General features: G+C 38.5%; 1 protein-coding gene across 1 annotated transcript in view; it reads left to right on the top strand.

Moving 5' to 3' along the window:
* Positions 1 to 22,099, top strand: part of LOC133542850 (protein diaphanous homolog 3-like) — a 359,695-nt gene that overhangs the window by 251,568 nt on the left and 86,028 nt on the right. Inside the window, exons 29-30 of the mRNA XM_061887061.1 lie at positions 4,176 to 4,271; positions 4,573 to 4,635. Coding sequence (XP_061743045.1) covers positions 4,176 to 4,271; positions 4,573 to 4,635 — 159 coding nt within the window. The remainder of the gene's footprint in view (positions 1 to 4,175; positions 4,272 to 4,572; positions 4,636 to 22,099) is intronic.

The following is a 22,099-nucleotide window of genomic DNA, read 5'->3' as shown; positions in this document are numbered from 1 at the left end:
CAATGGTTCCATCAGGGTAGCCAGGCTACCCAGAACCAGCACAACATAGGCTAGCCATAGGCTACTGGGAGCTAGCCGCTACACAACAGTTAAGCACACAATAGCACACAAGCTAGACACACCTAACAAGTGTCTTTGTTACACGTACCAATTTGATGAGTGTCGAAGAAAAATACATTGTTGCAAGAATACGATGAGCGTTGAAGAAACATACGATAAGCGTTGCGCAAATACGACTTTAGTTCGCGCAAATAGAATGAGTGTTGTGCAAATACACGCAAATACGATGAAAGTTGGAAAAAAAACGAATGAGTTTAGTGCAAATACGACTTTATTTTGCTCAAATCGGATGAGTGTTGTTCAAATACCATATTTTTTTGGACTATAAGTCGCAGTTTTTTTCATAGTTTGGCGACTTATACTAAGGAGCGACTTTTGTGTGAAATTATTACCGTAAAATATCAAATAATAGTATTTAGCCAACTCAGGTAAGAGACTAGACGTATAAGATTTCATGGGATTTATCGATTAGGAGTGACAGATTGTTTGGTAAAGGTATAGCATGTTCTATATGTTATAGTTATTTGAATGACTCTTACCATAATATGTTAGGTTAACATAGCAGGCACCTTCTCAGTTGGTTATTTGTGCGTCACTTAATCAGCCTGTTGTTCACTATTCTTTATTTATTTTACATTACCTTTCAAATGTCTATTCTTGGTGTTGGGTTCTATGAAATAAATTTCCCCCCAAAAATGCGATTTATACTCCAGTGCGACTTATACATGTTTTTTTCCTTCTTTATTATGCATTTTTGGCAGGTGCGACTTATACTCCGGAGCGACTTATACTCCGAAAAATGGGGTACACGCAAATACGATGAGTGTTGGGAAAAAAATTGGAAAAGTGTCGTGCAAATCCGATGAATGTTAAAGAAAAATTGGGTGCGTGTAGCACAAATACAATGAGCGTCACACAAAGAGGATGGGCGTCAAGCAAATCCGATGAACATGGCGCAAATACGAAGAGTGCCAAAGAAAAGTTCTATGCGTGTCGCACCGATGTGGTGAGTGTCGTGCAAATATGATGAGTGTTACAGAAAAAATAGATGAGTGTCGCGCAAATACAACGGGGGTCTTGCAAATATGTGTGTTGGAGAAAAATACGATGTGCGTTGAAGAAAAATGCGATGTGCGTTGAAGAAAACTAAGATGTGTGTCGAAGAAAAATACAATGTGTCGAATAAAAATACGATATGTGTCAAAGAAAAATACGATTTGCATCGAAGAAAAATATGATGTGTGTTGAAGAAAAATACGATGTGCGTTGAAGAAAAATACGATGTGCGTTGAAGAAAAGAACGATGTGCGTTGAAGAAAAATACAATGTGCGTTGAAGAAAAATACAATGTGCGTTAAAGAAAAATACGATAGGCAACGTCAGAGAATAAAATAAAAAGGCGTCGAAGAAAAAAATACCATGAGTGTGGAAAGAAAAATACCACAAGTGTCGACAAAACTTTAACGAGTGTCAAAGAAACATTTTATGCCTTTCACTCCAATTTTATGAGCGTTGTGCAAATACGATAAATGTTGCGCAAATACGATGAGTGTTGGAGAAAAACAGATGTGTCGCACAAATACAATGGACGTCGCACAAATACGACGGGGTCTCGCAAATGTGTGTGTTTAAGAAAAATACGATGTGCGTTGAAAAAAAATACGATGTAAGTTTAAGAAAAATACGATGTGCGTTAAAGAAAAATACGATGTGTGTTGAAGAAAAACACAATGTGCTTTGAAGAAAACTACGACGTGTGTTGAAGAAAACTATGATGTGTGTCGAAGAAAAATATGACGTGCGTTGAAGAAAACTACGATGTGTGTCGAAGAAAAATACGATGTGCGTTGAAAAAAACTACGACGTGTGTTGAAGAAAAATACGATGTGTGTCGAAGAAAAATACGATGTGCGTTGAAGAAAACAACGATGTGTGTTGAAGAAAAGTACGATGTGTGTCGAAGAAAAATACGATGTGCGTTGAAGAAAACTACGATGTGTGTTGAAGAAAAGTACGATGTCCTTTGAAGAAAAATACGATGTGCGTTGAAGAAAAATACGATATGTGTCGAAGAAAAATACGATGTAAGTTGAAGAAAAATACGATGTGCGTTGAAGAAAAAAACTATATGCGTTGATGAAAAATACGATGTGCGTTAAAAAAAAGTACGATGTGCGTTAAAGAAAAATACGATGTACGTTAAAGAAAAATACGACGTGCGTTAAAGAAAAGTATGATGTGCTTTAAAGAAAAATACGATGTGCGTTGAAGAAAAATACGATGTGCGTTGAAGAAAAATCGATGTACGTTAAAGAAAAATTTGATGTGCGTTGAAGAAAAATACGATGTGCGTTGAAGAAAACTACGATGTGCGTTGAAGAAAACTACGATGTGTGTTGAAGAAAAGTATAATGTCCTTTGAAGAAAAATACGATGTGCGTTGAAGAAAAATCCGATATGTGTCGAAGAAAAAAACTATATGCGTTGACGAAAAATACGATGTGCGTTGAAGAAAAAAACTATATGCGTTGACGAAAAATACGATGTGCGTTAAAGAAAAATATGATGTGCGTTGAAGAAAAAAACTATATGCGTTGACGAAAAATACGATGTGCGTTAAAGAAAAATATGATGTGCGTTGAAGAAAAATATGATGTGCGTTGAAGAAAAATATGATGTGCGTTGAAGAAAAATACGATGTGCGTTGAAGAAAAATACGATGTGTGTTGAAGAAAAATACGATGTATGTCGAAGCAAAATACAATGTGCTTCGAAGAAAAATACGATGTGCGTCGAAGAAAAGTATGATGTGCGTTGAAGAAAAATACGATGTGCGTTGAAGAAAAATACGATGTATGTCGAAGCAAAATACAATGTGCTTCGAAGAAAAATACGATGTGCGTCGAAGAAAAGTATGATGTGCGTTGAAGAAAAATATGATGTGCGTTGAAGAAAAATACGATGTGCGTCGAAGAAAAGTATGATGTGCGTTGAAGAAAAATATGATGTGCGTTGAAGAAAAATACGATGTGTGTTGAAGGAAAATACGATGTATGTCAAAGAAAAATACAATGTGCGTCAAAGAAAAATACGATGTGCGTCGAAGAAAATTATGATGTGCGTTGAAGAAAAATACGATGTGGGTTGAAGAAAAATACGATGTGCGTTGAAGAAAAATTTGATGTAAGTTGAAGAAAAGAACGATGTCCGTCGAAGAAAAATACGACAGGCGTCGAAGAAACATACTATGAGTGTTGAAGAAAACTATGACGTGTTTTAAAGAAAACTACGATGTGTGTCGAAGAAAAATACGATGTGGGTTGAAAAAAATTCGACGTGTGAAGAAAAGTACGATGTCCGTTGAAGAAAAGTACGATGTCCGTTGAAGAAAAGTACGATGTCCGTTGAAGAAAAATACGATGTCCGTTGAAGAAAAATACGATGTGCGTTGAAGAAAAATACAATGTGTGTCGAAGAAAAATACGATGTAAGTTGAAGAAAAATACGATGCGTGTCGAAGAAAAATACGATGTCCGTTGAAGAAAAATACGATGTGCGTTAGATACGATGTGCGTTACAGAAAAAAACCATGTGCGTTGAAGAAAAATACGATGTGCCTTAAAGAAAAGTACAATGTGCGTTAAAGAAAAATATGATGTGCGTTGAAGAAAAATACGATATGCGTTAAAGAAAATTGCGTTGTAGAAAAATATGTGCGTTGAAGAAAAATACGACAGGCGTCGAAGAAAAATACGATGTGCGTGGAAGCAAAATACGATGTTCGTTGAAGAAAAATACGACAGGCGTCAAAGAAAAATGTGTGCGGAAGAAAAATACCACGAGTGTCGAAAACATTTTGACGAGTGTTGGAGAAAAATACGACGAGTGTGGAAGAAAAATATGCGTGGCACAATCTTGGGGAAAAGACCACGGTGAGAGCAACCTGCAACTTGTTAAAATGGTGTCTGATCATTTATATGCCTAAGAACCTATCTGAGATATTTATTCACTTTTGTAATATTTATCGGTTTGCTTCCAACCAAAAAAAAATAACTCCTGAATTGAGTTTTTTTCTTTTTTTTTTTTACCAAACTTTTATTCTTGCTGTGTTTCAGAGAACGATGAGACGGGGGTGATGGACAGTTTGCTGGAAGCTCTTCAATCAGGCGCTGCCTTCAGGGACCGCAGGAAGAGAGCACCAAGAACCAGAGGTAAGACCTTCTTTTTTTTTCATGGTTTTAATTCAGTTATTTTGTGTCTTGATAACATTTCAGTGATGAAAATCCATGCTTGGATTCATGATACTTACATTGTATTCTTACCTCTGAAATAATTTGTTGGAAACTTGCAGAACAAATATGCAAACATTCTAATTTTGAAATTGAATAAAAATTGTTAATTTGTTATTATTTTTACCTTCTTAGTTTTACTGAGCTAATGTCAAATATGTTAAGACCTTTATGGAGCCTTTTAGTCTGTGTGGGCAAGGTGTGTTCACTACCTCCTCTGCAGATACCCAGAAGCAGACCATCAGTCCCAGCTCCTACCGCCAGGTTCTCAGGCCTGTGAACTATGGTAAAAAAAACAGTACAAAAATATTGGCTGAAAGCATCAGGCATGATCAACACTCTTCTTGCTCTCTTGAATCATCAACTTCCTCCTTTCATCCTCCATCCCTCGCCCACTTAACATGTGTCCACTGACCTCTCAGCGTTCTCAGGATTGTGTCGCTCTCTGTCAAAGTGTGGCGTGCCAGTGCTGTGTTTTGAGGTGTGGGAAAAGTCAGTTCTTTGGAATCAGTATGTGTTTTGTGCGAATGGGTTTTCAAATGTTGTGAAACGTCGTGGTGATGTTAGAGCAGGGGCGTCCAAACTTTTTCCACTGAGGGCCGCACACGGAAAAATTTAAGCATTTTGATATTTTTCATTTTCAAACCATAACAAAATGTATAGATTTTTTATAGAGGGTCTCAGTCACTAAAATGTTAAAAATTAGTCAAATTATTATTTTTTATTTAATGCTTACAGTAAATCTCTATATCAACTTGAGGTTGTGAAGTGAATTATATTTATATAGCGCTTTTCTCAAGTGACTCAAAGCGCTTTACATAGTGACACCCAATATCTAAGTTGCATTTAAACCAGTGTGGGTGGCACTGGGAGCAGGTGGGTAAAGTGTCTTGCCCAAGGACACAGCGGCAGTAACTATGATGGTACAAGCGGGAATCGAACCTGCAACCCTCAAGTTGCTGGCCCGGCCACTCTACCAACCGAGCTATGCCGGTTGATATAAAGTAAAACAAATAAGGTTTTATGCCTTTTCTGTCAAAGACAACTTTGTTTTTTATAGTAAAACTGAAATATGCAGTATTTAGATGGATGGATGGATGATAGGATGGATGGATGGATGGATTGATAGATAGATAGATAGATAGATAGATAGATAGATAGATAGATAGATAGATAGATAGATGGATGGATGGATAGATAGATAGATAGTACTTTATTGATTCCTTCAGGATAGTTCCTTTATTTAGCAATTAAAGCCCTCAAAGATCAATAAAGCAGGACACCATTGATTTTAATTATTTAATATTTTTGAGTAATCACAGTGAAAAGTTAAATAAAATCCAATAAATATATTTGAGATCCGAAAGATTCCCCACTCATAAAGTGATACATTATTTAATTTTTTTTAAACTTTTAACACTTACATTTCAAGATCAACTTCCGATATATCTGTCGATTTTAAGTTTGAACTATTATTTTGATTGTTTTATCCTCTTTGGTCAAAACTTTGATGTTTTTACATGGCAACCACACAACTAATGCAATATGTAGCTACTGACAGTGGTTTTCTGAAGTGGTCCTCAGCCCACGTGGTGATATCCTTTACACACTGATGTATTGATGTTTTCCTGGAATTGTTTCTGAATTTTAACCAAAGCAAAACATTAGTTTTTTTTTTATAGCTGTTTGGTCCCATGCTAAGTTTGCACTCATGGCAATAGCTGATTTGCTGCATCAATGAGTTCTGCGTTTGACTTCTGGTCGTCAGCCGCTTTACGGTCCTCAGCCCACGTGGTCATATCCTTTACACGCTGATGTATTGATGTTTTCCTGGAGTTGTTTCCGAATTTCAACCAAAGCAAAACATTAGTTTTTTTGTAGCTGTTTGGTCCCATGCTAAGTTTGCACTCATGGCAAAAGCTGATTTGCTGCATCAATGAGTTCTACATTTGACTTCTTGTCGTCAGCCGCTTTACGGTCCTCAGCCCACGTGATGATATCCTTTACATACCGATGTATTGATGTTTTCCTGGAGTTGTTTCCGAATTTTAACCAAAGCAAAACATTAGTTTTTTTGTAGCTGTTTGGTCCCATGCTAAGTTTGCACTCATGGCAAAAGCTGATTTGCTGCATCAATGAGTTCTGCGTTTGACTTCTGGTCGTCAGCCGCTTTACGGTCCTCAGCCCATGTGGTGATATCCTTTACACACCGATGTATTGATGTTTTCCTGGAGTTGTTTCCGAATTTTAACCAAAGCAAAACATTAATTTTTTTGTAGCAGTTTGGTCCCATGCTAAGTTTGCACTCATGGCAAAAGCTGATTTGCTGCATCAATGAGTTCTGCGTTTGACTTCTGGTCGTCAGCCGCTTTACGGTCCTCAGCCCATGTGGTGATATCCTTTACACACCGATGTATTGATGTTTTCCTGGAGTTGTTTCCGAATTTTAACCAAAGCAAAACATTAATTTTTTTGTAGCAGTTTGGTCCCATGCTAAGTTTGCACTCATGGCAAAAGCTGATTTGCTGCATCAATGAGTTCTGCGTTTGACTTCTGGTCGTCAGCCCCTTTACGGTCCTCAGCCCACGTGGTGATATCCTTTACATACCGATGTATTGATGTTTTCCTGGAGTTGTTTCCGAATTTTAACCAAAGCAAAACAGTTTTTTTTATAGCTGTTTGGTCCCATGCTAAGTTTGCACTCATGGCAAAAGCTGATTTGCTGCATCAATGAGTTCTGCGTTTGACTTCTGGTCGTCAGCCGCTTTACGGTCCTCAGCCCACGTGGTGATATCCTTTACATACCGATGTATTGATGTTTTCCTGGAGTTGTTTCCCAATTTTAACCAAAGCAAAACATTAGTTTTTTTGTAGCTGTTTGGTCCCATGCTAAGTTTGCACTCGTGGCAAAAGCTGATTTGCTGCATCAATGAGTTCTGCGTTTGACTTCTGGTCGTCAGCCGCTTTACGGTCCTCAGCCCACGTGGTGATATCCTTTACATACCGATGTATTGATGTTTTCCTGGAGTTGTTTCCGAATTTTAACCAAAGCAAAACATTAGTTTTTTTTATAGCTGTTTGGTCCCATGCTAAGTTTGCACTCATGGCAAAAGCTGATTTGCTGCATCAATGAGTTCTGCGTTTGATGTCTGGTCGTCAGCCGCTTTACGGTCCTCAGCCCACGTGGTGATATCCTTTACATACCGATGTATTGATGTTTTCCTGGAGTTGTTTCCGAATTTTAACCAAAGCAAAACATTAGTTTTTTTTATAGCTGTTTGGTCCCATGCTAAGTGTGCACTCGTGGCAAAAGCTGATTTGCTGCATCAATGAGTTCTGCGTTTGACTTCTGGTCGTCAGCCGCTTTACGGTCCTCAGCCCACGTGGTGATATCCTTTACATACCGATGTATTGATGTTTTCCTGGAGTTGTTTCCGAATTTTAACCAAAGCAAAACATTAGTTTTTTTTATAGCTGTTTGGTCCCATGCTAAGTTTGCACTCATGGCAAAAGCTGATTTGCTGCATCAATGAGTTCTGCGTTTGACGTTTGGTCGTCAGCCGCTTTACGGTCCTCAGCCCACGTGGTGATATCCTTTACATACCGATGTATTGATGTTTTCCTGGAGTTGTTTCTGAATTTCAACCAAAGCAAAACATTAGTTTTTTTGTAGCTGTTTGGTCCCATGCTAAGTTTGCACTGGTGGCAAAAGCTGATTTGCTGCATCAATGAGTTCTACATTTGACTTCTGGTCGTCAGCCGCTTTACGGTCCTCAGCCCACGTGATGATATCCTTTACATACCGATGTATTGATGTTTTCCTGGAGTTGTTTCCGAATTTTAACCAAAGCAAAACATTAGTTTTTTTGTAGCTGTTTGGTCCCATGCTAAGTTTGCACTCATGGCAAAAGCTGATTTGCTGCATCAATGAGTTCTGCGTTTGACTTCTGGTCGTCAGCCGCTTTACGGTCCTCAGCCCATGTGGTGATATCCTTTACACACCGATGTATTGATGTTTTCCTGGAGTTGTTTCCGAATTTTAACCAAAGCAAAACATTAATTTTTTTGTAGCAGTTTGGTCCCATGCTAAGTTTGCACTCATGGCAAAAGCTGATTTGCTGCATCAATGAGTTCTGCGTTTGACTTCTGGTCGTCAGCCGCTTTACGGTCCTCAGCCCACGTGGTGATATCCTTTACATACCGATGTATTGATGTTTTCCTGGAGTTGTTTCCGAATTTTAACCAAAGCAAAACATTAGTTTTTTTGTAGCTGTTTGGTCCCATGCTAAGTTTGCACTCGTGGCAAAAGCTGATTTGCTGCATCAATGAGTTCTGCGTTTGACTTCTGGTCGTCAGCCGCTTTACGGTCCTCAGCCCACGTGGTGATATCCTTTACATACCGATGTATTGATGTTTTCCTGGAGTTGTTTCCGAATTTTAACCAAAGCAAAACAGTTTTTTTTATAGCTGTTTGGTCCCATGCTAAGTTTGCACTCATGGCAAAAGCTGATTTGCTGCATCAATGAGTTCTGCGTTTGACTTCTGGTCGTCAGCCGCTTTACGGTCCTCAGCCCACGTGGTGATATCCTTTACATACCGATGTATTGATGTTTTCCTGGAGTTGTTTCCCAATTTTAACCAAAGCAAAACATTAGTTTTTTTGTAGCTGTTTGGTCCCATGCTAAGTTTGCACTCGTGGCAAAAGCTGATTTGCTGCATCAATGAGTTCTGCGTTTGACTTCTGGTCGTCAGCCGCTTTACGGTCCTCAGCCCACGTGGTGATATCCTTTACATACCGATGTATTGATGTTTTCCTGGAGTTGTTTCCGAATTTTAACCAAAGCAAAACATTAGTTTTTTTTATAGCTGTTTGGTCCCATGCTAAGTGTGCACTCGTGGCAAAAGCTGATTTGCTGCATCAATGAGTTCTGCGTTTGACTTCTGGTCGTCAGCCGCTTTACGGTCCTCAGCCCACGTGGTGATATCCTTTACATACCGATGTATTGATGTTTTCCTGGAGTTGTTTCCGAATTTTAACCAAAGCAAAACATTTGTTTTTTTTATAGCTGTTTGGTCCCATGCTAAGTTTGCACTCATGGCAAAAGCTGATTTGCTGCATCAATGAGTTCTGCGTTTGACGTTTGGTCGTCAGCCGCTTTACGGTCCTCAGCCCACGTGGTGATATCCTTTACATACCGATGTATTGATGTTTTCCTGGAGTTGTTTCTGAATTTCAACCAAAGCAAAACATTAGTTTTTTTGTAGCTGTTTGGTCCCATGCTAAGTTTGCACTGGTGGCAAAAGCTGATTTGCTGCATCAATGAGTTCTGCGTTTGACTTCTGGTCGTCAGCCGCTTTAGGGTCCTCAGCCCACGTGGTGATATCCTTTACATACCGATGTATTGATGTTTTCCTGGAGTTGTTTCCGAATTTCAACCAAAGCAAAACATTAGTTTTTTTGTAGCTGTTTGGTCCCATGCTAAGTTTGCACTCATGGCAAAAGCTGATTTGCTGCATCAACGAGTTCTGCGTTTGACTTCTGGTCGTCAGCCGCTTTACGGTCCTCAGCCCACGTGGTGATATCCTTTACATACCGATGTATTGATGTTTTCCTGGAGTTGTTTCTGAATTTTAACCACAGCAAAACATTAGTTTTTTTGTAGCTGTTTGGTCCCATGCTAAGTTTGCACTCATGGCAAAAGCTGATTTGCTGCATCAATGGGTTCTGCGTTTGACTTCTGGTCGTCAGCCGCTTTACGGTCCTCAGCCCACGTGGTGATATCCTTTACACACCGATGTATTGATGTTTTCCTGGAGTTGTTTCCGAATTTTAACCAAAGCAAAACATTAGTTTTTTTTATAGCTGTTTGGTCCCATGCTAAGTTTGCACTCATGGCAAAAGCTGATTTGCTGCATCAATGAGTTCTGCGTTTGACTTCTGGTCGTCAGCCGCTTTACGGTCCTCAGCCCACGTGGTGATATCCTTTACACACTGATGTATTGATGTTTTCCTGGAATTGTTTCCGAATTTTAACCAAAGCAAAATATTATTTTTTTTTATAGCTTTTTGGTCCCATGCTAAGTTTGCACTCAGGGCAAAAGCTGATTTGCTGCATCAATGAGTTCTGCGTTTGACTTCTGGTCGTCAGCCGCTTTACGGTCCTCAGCCCACGTGGTGATATCCTTTACATACCGATGTATTGATGTTTTCCTGGAGTTGTTTCCGAATTTTAACCAAAGCAAAACATTAGTTTTTTTGTAGCTGTTTGGTCCCATGCTAAGTTTGCACTCATGGCAAAAGCTGATTTGCTGCATCAATGAGTTCTGCGTTTGACTTCTGGTCGTCAGCCGCTTTACGGTCCTCAGCCCACTTGGTGATATCCTTTACACACCGATTTATTGATGTTTTCCTGGAGTTGTTTCCGAATTTTAACCAAAGCAAAACATTAGTTTTTTTTTATAGCTGTCTGGTCCCATGCTAAGTTTGCACTCATGGCAAAAGCTGATTTGCTGCATCAATGAGTTCTGCGTTTGACTTCTGGTCGTCAGCCGCTTTACGGTCCTCAGCCCACGTGGTGATATCCTTTACATACCGATGTATTGATGTTTTCCTGGAGTTGTTTCCGAATTTCAACCAAAGCAAAACATTAGTTTTTTTGTAGCTGTTTGGTCCCATGCTAAGTTTGCACTCGTGGCAAAAGCTGATTTGCTGCATCAATGAGTTCTGCGTTTGACTTCTGGTCGTCAGCCGCTTTACGGTCCTCAGCCCACGTGGTGATATCCTTTACATACTGATGTATTGATGTTTTCCTGGAGTTGTTTCCGAATTTTAACCAAAGCAAAACATTAGTTTTTTTGTAGCTGTTTGGTCCCATGCTAAGTTTGCACTCATGGCAAAAGCTGATTTGCTGCATCAATGAGTTCTGCGTTTGACTTCTGGTCGTCAGCCGCTTTACGGTCCTCAGCCCACGTGGTGATATCCTTTACATACCGATGTATTGATGTTTTCCTGGAGTTGTTTCCGAATTTTAACCAAAGAAAAACATTAGTTTTTTTTGTAGCTGTTTGGTCCCATGCTAAGTTTGCACTCATGGCAAAAGCTGATTTGCTGCATCAATGAGTTCTGTGTTTGACTTCTGGTCGTCAGCCGCTTTACGTTCCTCAGCCCACGTGGTGATATCCTTTACATACTGATGTATTGATGTTTTCCTGGAGTTGTTTCCGAATTTTAACCAAAGCAAAACATTAGTTTTTTTTGTAGCTGTTTGGTCCCATGCTAAGTTTGCACTCATGGCAAAAGCTGATTTGCTGCATCAATGAGTTCTGCGTTTGACTTCTGGTCGTCAGCCGCTTTACGGTCCTCAGCCCGCGTGGTGATATCCTTTACTTACCGATGTATTGATGTTTTCCTGGAGTTGTTTCCGAATTTTAACCAAAGCAAAACATTAGTTTTTTTGTAGCTGTTTGGTCCCATGCTAAGTTTGCACTCATGGCAAAAGCTGATTTGCTGCATCAATGAGTTCTGCGTTTGACTTCTGGTCGTCAGCCGCTTTACGGTCCTCATTCCACGTGGTGATATCCTTTACATACCGATGTATTGATGTTTTCCTGGAGTTGTTTCCGAATTTTAACCAAAGAAAAACATTAGTTTTTTTTGTAGCTGTTTGGTCCCATGCTAAGTTTGCACTCATGGCAAAAGCTGATTTGCTGCATCAATGAGTTCTGTGTTTGACTTCTGGTCGTCAGCCGCTTTACGTTCCTCAGCCCACGTGGTGATATCCTTTACATACTGATGTATTGATGTTTTCCTGGAGTTGTTTCCGAATTTTAACCAAAGCAAAACATTAGTTTTTTTTGTAGCTGTTTGGTCCCATGCTAAGTTTGCACTCATGGCAAAAGCTGATTTGCTGCATCAATGAGTTCTGCGTTTGACTTCTGGTCGTCAGCCGCTTTACGGTCCTCAGCCCACGTGGTGATATCCTTTACTTACCGATGTATTGATGTTTTCCTGGAGTTGTTTCCGAATTTTAACCAAAGCAAAACATTAGTTTTTTTGTAGATGTTTGGTCCCATGCTAAGTTTGCACTCATGGCAAAAGCTGATTTGCTGCATCAATGAGTTCTGCGTTTGACTTCTGGTCGTCAGCCGCTTTACGGCCGCGGCTGTCAAAAAGTATGGCATCGCAAACATCCGATTCATCATCCGATAGCTTCTCCGCTATCATTACCGGAGCACTCATGCCGTAACCCTTTTACCTTTTATGACTTCTAATTGGAATCCCCCGGCAGGCGGAGGTGCGACACACCACGTAGTCGCACCCGCTCCGCCCACGTCATTGATGGCAATGATAAAGAGCCTGGCTCTGTTGTTCTGCTTTGACTTATCTGAAATGAGATTGGAAAGTGATGTAGGGCAGGGAGAGGCGCGGAGTGGGAGGAAGGAGACAGATTGAGGTGGCTGTAACACAAGAAATAAAGAGAAATGGTGTGAGGAAGAAAGATGGAGGTGCTTTGGAAGCCCGAGACCGAGGTGCGTGGTAACAGTGGAGGAAAAGAACTGCACTCTGGTGTTACTGTGACTGAAAGTGTTTAGGATTTGTAGTACGGAAGGCGAGGGCGCAGGACCAGGTTGTTGGGAGCTGACCAATAAACCTGAAGACTGCCAGCCGTCCAGAGCGCACGCTGCTAATTACTTTTGTCTGCTCAGTCCTCTCAGTGCCCATTCGTCTTCATTCCCCCCCTCCCCCCGCTCCACCATCTGCCTTCCGAATAACACACCCCCACACTCCCCGACCGGCCCATATTCCCGCCGCCTCGTTCCACACTCCCGTGGCCTGACGGTCGCCCTCCCCAAACGTAATTATCCGTTATTGGTATGACATTTCAACGCCCCTCCTGCCTCAGCCCACAGCTGCCCATTCCCTTCTCGACGATCTCTCAGCTACCGAGATCGAAGTCTTACAAAACCCCAAAACCAGTGAAGTTGTCACGTTGTGTAAATTGTAAATACCGTATTTCCTAATTTATTTAAAACCTCTTCTCACTCCGGCGCTTACCAAAGGCATGTGGTAAATTTAGGCCTGCGCTTATAAATTTGAGTGTGATGTAAGGATACCATCATGAAAAGCACATTTAATAAAAAAAAATGTTATTATGGTCTTACCTTTACTTATAAATAAAGTCCATGCGCAGCTCCTTCTGATCAAAAGCATCGATAACTTGTTTTTTAGAAGTCTTCCTTATCTTTCTTCAGTTTTAAAAGTCTCTCTGTCTCGATGGAGATCTTCCTTTATTACCTCCTGCTTCGATTGAAAGTCCAGTTTAGAAAACTGTTTTATTTTAGATATGTAATCCTCCATGTTAAAAGTGCAAGCGAGAGGAAAAAATAAACCATTGCTGCTTGTTGTCACTTCTTCTGCAGCCGAGTAGTCGCAAGAAGGATCACTAGCGCCCTCTACCACCAAGAGGCGGGAGTCATTTAATGACTCATACTTGACACACGCAGCTACGGTATATTAATAAAACATAGCTGCTTACTGTTCTTTTTAGCATATTCAATAGCTTGGACCTTAAATCCTACTGAATAGCTCTTAATCTTCCCTTAATGCGATTTCAAATTATTGAAATCAGCCTCCTCCATTTCGAAAATGATGACAGGTGAAGTGTCACTCGTGACGTGACGAGTTTGACCCGGTGGAAATTCTAGACATATGCTAATTATTTTGCGAAACCAGTTTGAGCCGGCAGTAATTCTAGTCAGGCGCATACTATATACCCGGCGGCATTTCAAGGAAATGCGGTAAAAACAGAATACAATGATTTGCAAATCCTTTTCAACTTATATTCAATTGAATAGACTGCAAAGATAATATATTTCATGTTGGAAACGGAAAACTAAATTTTTTTGCAAATTTCTCATTTGGAATTCAAAACACTGGTAGAAAAGATTGTTTAATGCTTGTTTACATACCTGCTAAACAGTGTCTGTAACACGGCAGTTCACTAGTTTTGGGGTTTGTATAACAGCATTATTTCTGTATTGTCTCAGTTTCACAAATTCCTCAGTACATTACCCCAAACATCACCGTGGACTCGGGGAGGAAGTGAGATTTTGCGTTTTTGTTTTCATTGGAGCGGGTCCATGAAGATGACTTCTGTTTTGTATGATGGGCCGTTTTACTGCCGTGTTACAGACACTGTTTAGCAGGTATGTAAATAAGCCTCCATATAATATTTTGTACCAGTGTTTTGAATTCCTAATGAGCTAATATTTGCAAAAAAGTTTTCCAGTTCCAACGTTAAGTATCTTATCTTTGCAGTCTATTGAACTGAATATATGTTGAAAAAGATTTGCGAATAATCGTATTCTTTTTTTTATTAACGATTTATACAACGTGCCAGCTTCACTACTTTTGGGGTTTGTATAACAACATTATTTTTGTATCGTCACAGTTTCGCAAATTCCTCAAAAAATTCCCAAAACATCACCGCGGTGTCGGGGAAGAAGTCAAATTTTGCGTTTTTCTTTGTTTTCATTGGAGCGCGTCCATGAGAATGACTTCTGTTTTGTATGATCGGCCGTTTTACTGCCCTGTTATAGACACTGTTTAGCAGGTATGTAAACAAGCCTCCATATAATATTTTATAGCAGTGTTTTGAATTCCCAATGAGCTAATATTTGCAAAAAAATCAAGTTTTCCAGTTCGAACTTTGAGTATCTTATCTTTGCAGTCAATTCAATTGATTATGGGTTGAAAAGGATTTGCAAATCTTGTTTTTTTTTTTTTTTTTCATTAACGATTTACAAAACTTGCCAACTTCACTGGTTTTGGGGTTTGTATAACAGCATTATTTTTGTATCGTCTCAGTTTCACAAATTCCGCAGTAAATTTCCCAAAACGTCACAGTGGACTCAGGGAGGAAGTGCGATTTTGCGTTTGTTTTGTTTTCATCGGAGCGGGTCCATGACTATGACTTCTGTTTTGTATGATCGGCCGTTTTACTGCTGTGTTACAGACACTGTTTAGCAGGTATGCAAACAAGCCTCCATATAATATTTTATAGCAGTGTTTTGAATTCCAAATGAGCTAATATTTGCAAAAAAGTCAAGTTTTCCAGTTAGAACGTTAAGCATCTTATCTCTGCAGTCCATTCAATTGAATATATGTTGAAAAAGACTTGCGAATTATCTTTTTTTTTTTTTTTAAATAATGATTTAAACAATGGTTTCGGGGTTTGTATAACAGCATTATTTTTGTATTGTTTCAGTTTCACGAATTCCTCAGTACATTTCCCAAAACGTCACCGTGGACTCAGGAAGGAAGTGAGATTTTGCGTTTGTTTTGTTTTCATTGGAGCTGGTCCTTGACTATGACTTCTGTTTTGTTTGATCGGCCGTTTTACTGCTGTTACAGACCCTGTTTAGCAGGTATGTGAACAAGCCTCCATAAAGTATTTTATAGCAGTATTTTGAATTCCAAATGAGCTAATATTTGCAAAAAAAATAAAGTTTTCCAGTTCGAACGTTAAGCATCTTATCTCTGCAGTCCATTTAATTGAATACAGGTTGAAAAGGATTTGCAAATCAACATTTTTTTTTTCCAATAATGATTTAAACAATGGTTTCGGGGTATAAATAACAGCATTATTTTTGTATTGTTTCAGTTTCACGAATTCCTCAGTACATTTCCCAAAACGTCACCGTGGACTCAGGAAGGAAGTGAGCTTTTGCGTTTCTTTTGTTTTCATTGGAGCGGGTCCAATTACGATGACTTCTGTTTTGTTTGATCGGCCGTTTTACTGCCGTGTTACGGACACTGTTTAGCAGGTATGAAAACAAGCCTCCATATAATATTTTATAACAGTGTTTTGAATTGCAAATGAGCTAATATTTGCAAAAAAATTAAGTTTTCCAGTTCGAACGTTAAGCATCTTATCTCTGCAGTCCATTCAATTGAATATATGTTGAAAAAGACTTGCGAATTATCTTTTTTTTTTTTTAAATAATTATTTAAACAATGGTTTCGGGGTTTGTATAACAGCATTATTTTTGTATCATTTCAGTTTCACAAATTCCTCAGTACATTTCCCAAAACGTCACCGTGGACTCGGGGAGGAAGTGAGATTTTGCGTTTGTTTTGTTTTCATTGGAGCGGGTCCATGACGATGACTTCTGTTTTGTTTGATCAGCCGTTTTACTGCCTGTACCAGTACAGTAAGGCTAATAGGTAGAATTTTTTTTGTTTTCTTCTTCAAAAATTCAGTGGGTGCGGCTTGAAAGAGAATTTCCCCAGAACGTCCAATTGAAGCCAGAATTGTAAGGAAACTGGAAGTGCTTTGGTCCACCTACAGACACAGATCAGTGGTAGCTGGACTTGACTCTCCTGTAAGTGCATTTTGATTCAGAGGAAGGTGTTTGAAAGCGTGTTGTAATGACGAGCATGAACGGCGGTGACCTCCCTCCGCCCTCTGTCCGACATAAATACGAGGTACGGATGCTCTGTTTGTACCCTGGCTGGAGTCCTGGTCCCAGAGCCTGACGTTCTTCCACAACCGCCGCCGTCTTTCATCATCTCTCTTCTCCCGCAGCGCACTTTTAAAATGAGCCGTCAGCCGAGGCGTGCGGTCGTCGTCAGCGTGTCGACGTAAAGTACACTTCAAGTACACAGACTGGAAGGGATGAAGGTAAGAAGGCTTTGTGGTCCGGGTTTGGATAAGGCTTTGGGGCTCTGGGCCTCCTCTGCACTCCAAATTGGATTGGACTCTTCAGAATGATAGATTGATGGTGGTTTTGCCACATGGGTGTCGGGGACTTATTGAATCTATAAAGCAGCCGCAGCTTTTTAACTGTCTCCCCCTGAAAACGTCTCTCCGGGCAATGTCTGATCATTTCATTCGCTTTTTTTTGCAAGCCCTCATTTTAGGCTGCTGTGTGCAGGTACACATGGAGCCAATCACATGAGAGTAGTAAAGCCTTTCTTGCTTCTCGGCGCCAGAAATAGATGTGTGTGCAATAGTGATGTGGAGGGGACAAAAATAATAGTCACGATTAATAACACGATTATTCTTACGTTTGAAAACATGAGTATTTATTAAAACTCAATTCCTGAAGGAATGGCGTGTGAATGCTCCAAAGCTGACGTTGAACTGAAAACCTGGATTTTTTTTTTTTTTTGAATTGTTGAAGTAGAGCACACAATTCCTAAACAGGCTGAATAGTTTGAAGTTGAAACAGTTTGAATCAATGAAAAGTGTTGTGGAACCTTGAAGAATGTCCCATTCATTTCAATGGGGATTTCCAAACAATTTGGGAATTGCGGGAATTTTTTTTAAAGATGGTGAAAAACTTGCATGGTCTGAATGAGTTGAAATGGTCAGTGTTGGAATTTTTCAAAACGGTCGCGAAATGTTGAAGTAGTAACATGAGGAATGGAGTTAAAGAATTCCTGGAATTTGGGGAAAAAATCGAATTTTTTCCAGTTCAAAAAACAACTTTGTTTTAGTCCTGATTAAGAGAAATGTTTTAAATGTGGAACGTTTGAAATTTGTAAATGTCTAAGGAATAGTCGCCAGAAAAAAAGGGTGGAAATAGGGCTTTGGAAAACCAAAAATTCTGGAAAATCCTGGAATTTTTTGGGAACTTGGAAATGGGGAAGTTGACATTTCCAGAATAGTGGAATTGTTTGAATGGGTTGGAAAATGTGGAAATGGCAGAAGTTTGAAAAATGGCCAATTATGGGAAATCTGGGAATTTTTTTTACAATTGTTAAAGTAGAGCACACAATTCCTGAACAGGCTGAATATTTTGAAGTTGGAACGGTTTGAATCAGAAGAAAAATTCTGGAGTTGTGGAACTTTGAAGAATGTCCCATTCATTTCAATGGGGATTTCCAAACAATTTGGGAATTTCGGAGAAAGCGGGAATTTTTTTAAAGATGGTGAAAAACTTGAATGGTCTGAATGAGTTGAAATGGTTGGTGATGGAATTTTTCAAATCGGTCGAGAAATGTTGGAAGTAGTAACATGAGGAATGTAGTTACAGAATTCCTGGAATTTTGGGGAAAATTTTATTTTTTCCAGTTCAATAAACAACTGTTTTTTTTGTCCCGGTTAAGAGAAATATTTTGATGGTGGAACGTTAAGGAATAGTCGCCAGAAAAAAGGGTGGAAATAGGGCTTTGGAAAACCAGGAATTCTGGAAAATCCTGGTATTTGTTTGGAACTTGGAAAAGGGGAGGTTTAAATTTTCTGAATAGCGTAATGGTTTGAATAGGTTGAAAAATGTGGAAATGGTGGAAGTTTGAAAAATGGCCAATTCATTTTGAAAGGGGAAAATGCAAAAAAAAAAAAGGAATTACTGGAAATCTGGGAATTTTTTTATTACAATTGTTAAAGTAGAGCACACAATTCCTAAACAGGCTGAATATTTTGATGTTGAAACAGTTTGAATTAAGGAAAAATTTTGTGGAACTTTGAAGAATGTCCCATTCATTTCATTGGGGATTTCCAAACAATTTGGGAATTGCGGGATTTTTTTTTAAAGATGGTGAAAAACTTCAATGGTCTGAATGAGTTGAAATGGTCGGTGTTGGAATTTTTCAAATCGGTCGAGAAATGTTGAAGTAGTAACATGAGGAATGGAGTTACAGAATTCCTGGAATTTTGGGGAAAATTTGGTTTTTTTCCAGTTCAAAAAACATATTTGTTTTATTCCTGATTAAGAGAAAGGTTTTAAATGTGGAACGTTTGAAATTTGTTGAAAAATGTCTAAGGAATAGTCTCCAGAAAAAAAGGGTAGAAGTAGGGCTTTGGAAAACCAGAAAACCTGGAAAATCCTGGAATTTTTTTGGAACTTGGAAATGGGGAAGTTTACATTTCCAGAATAGTGGAATGTGTTGAAGGTGGAATGGTTTGAATGGGTTGAAAAATGTGGAAATGGTGGAAGTTTGAAAAATGGCCAATTCATTTTGAATGGGGAAAATTAAAAATATTAAAAAGAAAAGGAATTATGGGAAATCTGGGAATTTTTTTATTACAAATGTTAAAGTAGAGCACACAATTCCTAAACAGGCTGAATAGTTTGAAGTTGGAACAGTTTGAATCAATGAAAAATGTTGTGGAATTTGAAGAATGTCCCATTCATTTCAATGGGGATTTCCAAACAATTTGGGAATTGCGGGAATTTTTTTTAAAGATGGTGAAAAACTTGAATGGTCTGAATGAGTTGAAATGGTCGGTGTTGGAATTTTTCAGATCGGTGGAGAAATGTTGAAGTAGTAACATGAGGAATGGAGTTACAGAATTCCTGGAATTTAGGGAAAAATTCGAATTTTTTCCAGTTCAAAAAAAACTTTGTTTCAGTCCTGATTAAGAGAAATGTTTTAAATGTCTAAGGAATAGTCGGCCAGAAAAAAAGGGTGGAAATAGGGCTTTGGAAAACCAGAAAATCTGGGAAATCCTGAAATTTTTTGGGAACTTGGAAATGGGGAAGTTTACATTTCCAGAATGGTGGAATGTGTTGACGGTGGAATGGTTTGAATAGGTTGAAAAATGTGGAAATGGTGGAAGTTTGAAAAATGGCCAATTCATTTTGAATGGGGAAAATTTAAAAAAAAAAAAAAAAAAAAGGAATTATGGGAAATCTGGGAATTTTTTTATTGCAATTGTTAAAGTAGAGCACACAATTCCTAAACAGGCTGAATATTTTGAAGTTGAAACAGTTTGAATCAAGGAAAAATGTTGTGGAACTTTGAAGAATGTCCCATTCATTTCAATGGGGATTTCCAAACAATTTGGGAATTGCGAGATTTTTTTTTAAAGATGGTGAAAGACTTGAATGGTTTGAATGAGTTAAAATGGTCGGTGTTGGAATTTTTCAAATCGGTGGAGAAATGTTGAAGTAGTAACATGAGGAATGGAGTTACAGAATTCCTGGAATTTGGGGAAAAATTCGATTTTTTTCCAGTTCAAAAAACAACTTTGTTTTAGTCCTGATTAAGAGAAATGTTTTAAATGTGGAACGTTTGAAATTTGTAAATGTCTAAGGAATAGTCGCCAGAAAAAGGGTGGAAATAAGGCTTTGGAAAACCAGAAAATCTGGAAAATCCTGAAATTTTTTTGGAACTTGGAAATGGGGAAGTTTACATTTCCAGAATTGTGGAATGTGTTGAAGGTGGAATGGTTTGAATAGGTTGAAAAATGTGGAAATGGTGGAAGTTTGAAAAATGCCCAATTCATTTTGAATGGGGAAAATTAAAAAAAAAAAAAAAAAAAAAAAGGAATTATGGGAAATCTGGGAATTTTTTTATTACAATTGTTAAAGTAGAGCACACAATTCCTAAACAGGCGGAATATTTTGAAATTTAAACAGTTTGAATCAAGGAAAAATGTTGTGGAACTTTGAAGAATATCCCATTCATTTCATTGGGGATTTCCAAACAAGTTGGGAATTGCGGGAATTTTTTTTAAAGATGGTGAAAAACTTCAATGGTCTGAATGAGTTGAAATGGTCGGTGTTGGAATTTTTCAAATCGGTGGAGAAATGTTGAAGTAGTAACACGAGGAATGGAGTTACAGAATTCCTGGAATTTGGGGAAAAATTCGATTTTTTTCCAGTTCAAAAAACAACTTTGTTTTAGTCCTGATTAAGAGAAATGTGGAACGTTTGAAATTTGTAAATGTCTAAGGAATAGTCGCCAGAAAAAAAGGGTGGAGATAGGGCTTTGGAAAACCAGAAAATCTGGAAAATCCTGAAATTTTTTTGGAACTTGGAAATGGGGAAGTTTACATTTCCAGAATGGTGGAATGTGTTGAAGGTGGAATGGTTTGAATAGTTTGAAAAATGTGAAAATGGTGGAAGTTTGAAAACTGGCCAATTCATTTTGAACGGGGAAAATGCAAAAAAAAAAAAAGGAATTATGGGAAATCTGGGAATTTTTTTATTACAATTGTTAAAGTAGAGCACACAATTCCTAAACAGGCTGAATATGTTGAAGTTGAAACAGTTTGAATCAAGGAAAAATGTTGTGGAACTTTGAAGAATGTCCCATTCATTTCATTGGGGATTTCCAAACAATTTGGGAATTGTTGGAATTTTTTTAAAGATGGTGAAAGACTTGAATGGTTTGAATGAGTTGAAATGGTCGGTGTTGGAATTTTTCAAATCGGTCGAGAAATGTTGAAGTAGCAACATGACGAATGGAGTTATAGAATTCCTGGAATTTTGGGGAAAATTTGTTTTTTTTCCAGTTCAAAAAACATATTTGTTTTTTGTCCCGATTAAGAGAAATGTTTTGATATTGGAACGTTAAGGAATAGTCGCCAGAAAAAGGGTGGAAATAAGGCTTTGGAAAACCAGGAATTCTGGAAAATCCTGGAATTTTTTTGGAACTTGGAAATGGGGAAGTTTACATTTCCAGAATGGTGGAATGTGTTGAAGGTGGAATGGTTTGAATAGTTTGAAAAATGTGGAAATGGTGGAAGTTTGAAAAATGGCCAATTCATTTTGAACGGGGAAAATGCAAAAAAAAAAAAGGAATTATGGGAAATCTGGGAATTTTTTTATTACAATTGTTAAAGTAGAGCACACAATTCCTAAACAGGCTGAATATTTTGAAGTTGAAACAGTTTGAATCAAGGAAAAATGTTGTGGAACTTTGAAGAATGTCCCATTCATTTCATTGGGGATTTCCAAACAATTTGGGAATTGCGGGAATTTTTTTTAAAGATGGTGAAAAACTTCAATGGTCTGAA

The sequence above is a fragment of the Nerophis ophidion genome, linkage group LG25 (genome assembly GCF_033978795.1).
Source record: "Nerophis ophidion isolate RoL-2023_Sa linkage group LG25, RoL_Noph_v1.0, whole genome shotgun sequence".
Classification (NCBI taxonomy): domain Eukaryota; kingdom Metazoa; phylum Chordata; class Actinopteri; order Syngnathiformes; family Syngnathidae; genus Nerophis; species Nerophis ophidion.
The sequence above is the reverse complement of the archived record's forward strand: the minus strand, read 5'-3'. Positions and strand labels throughout refer to the sequence as shown.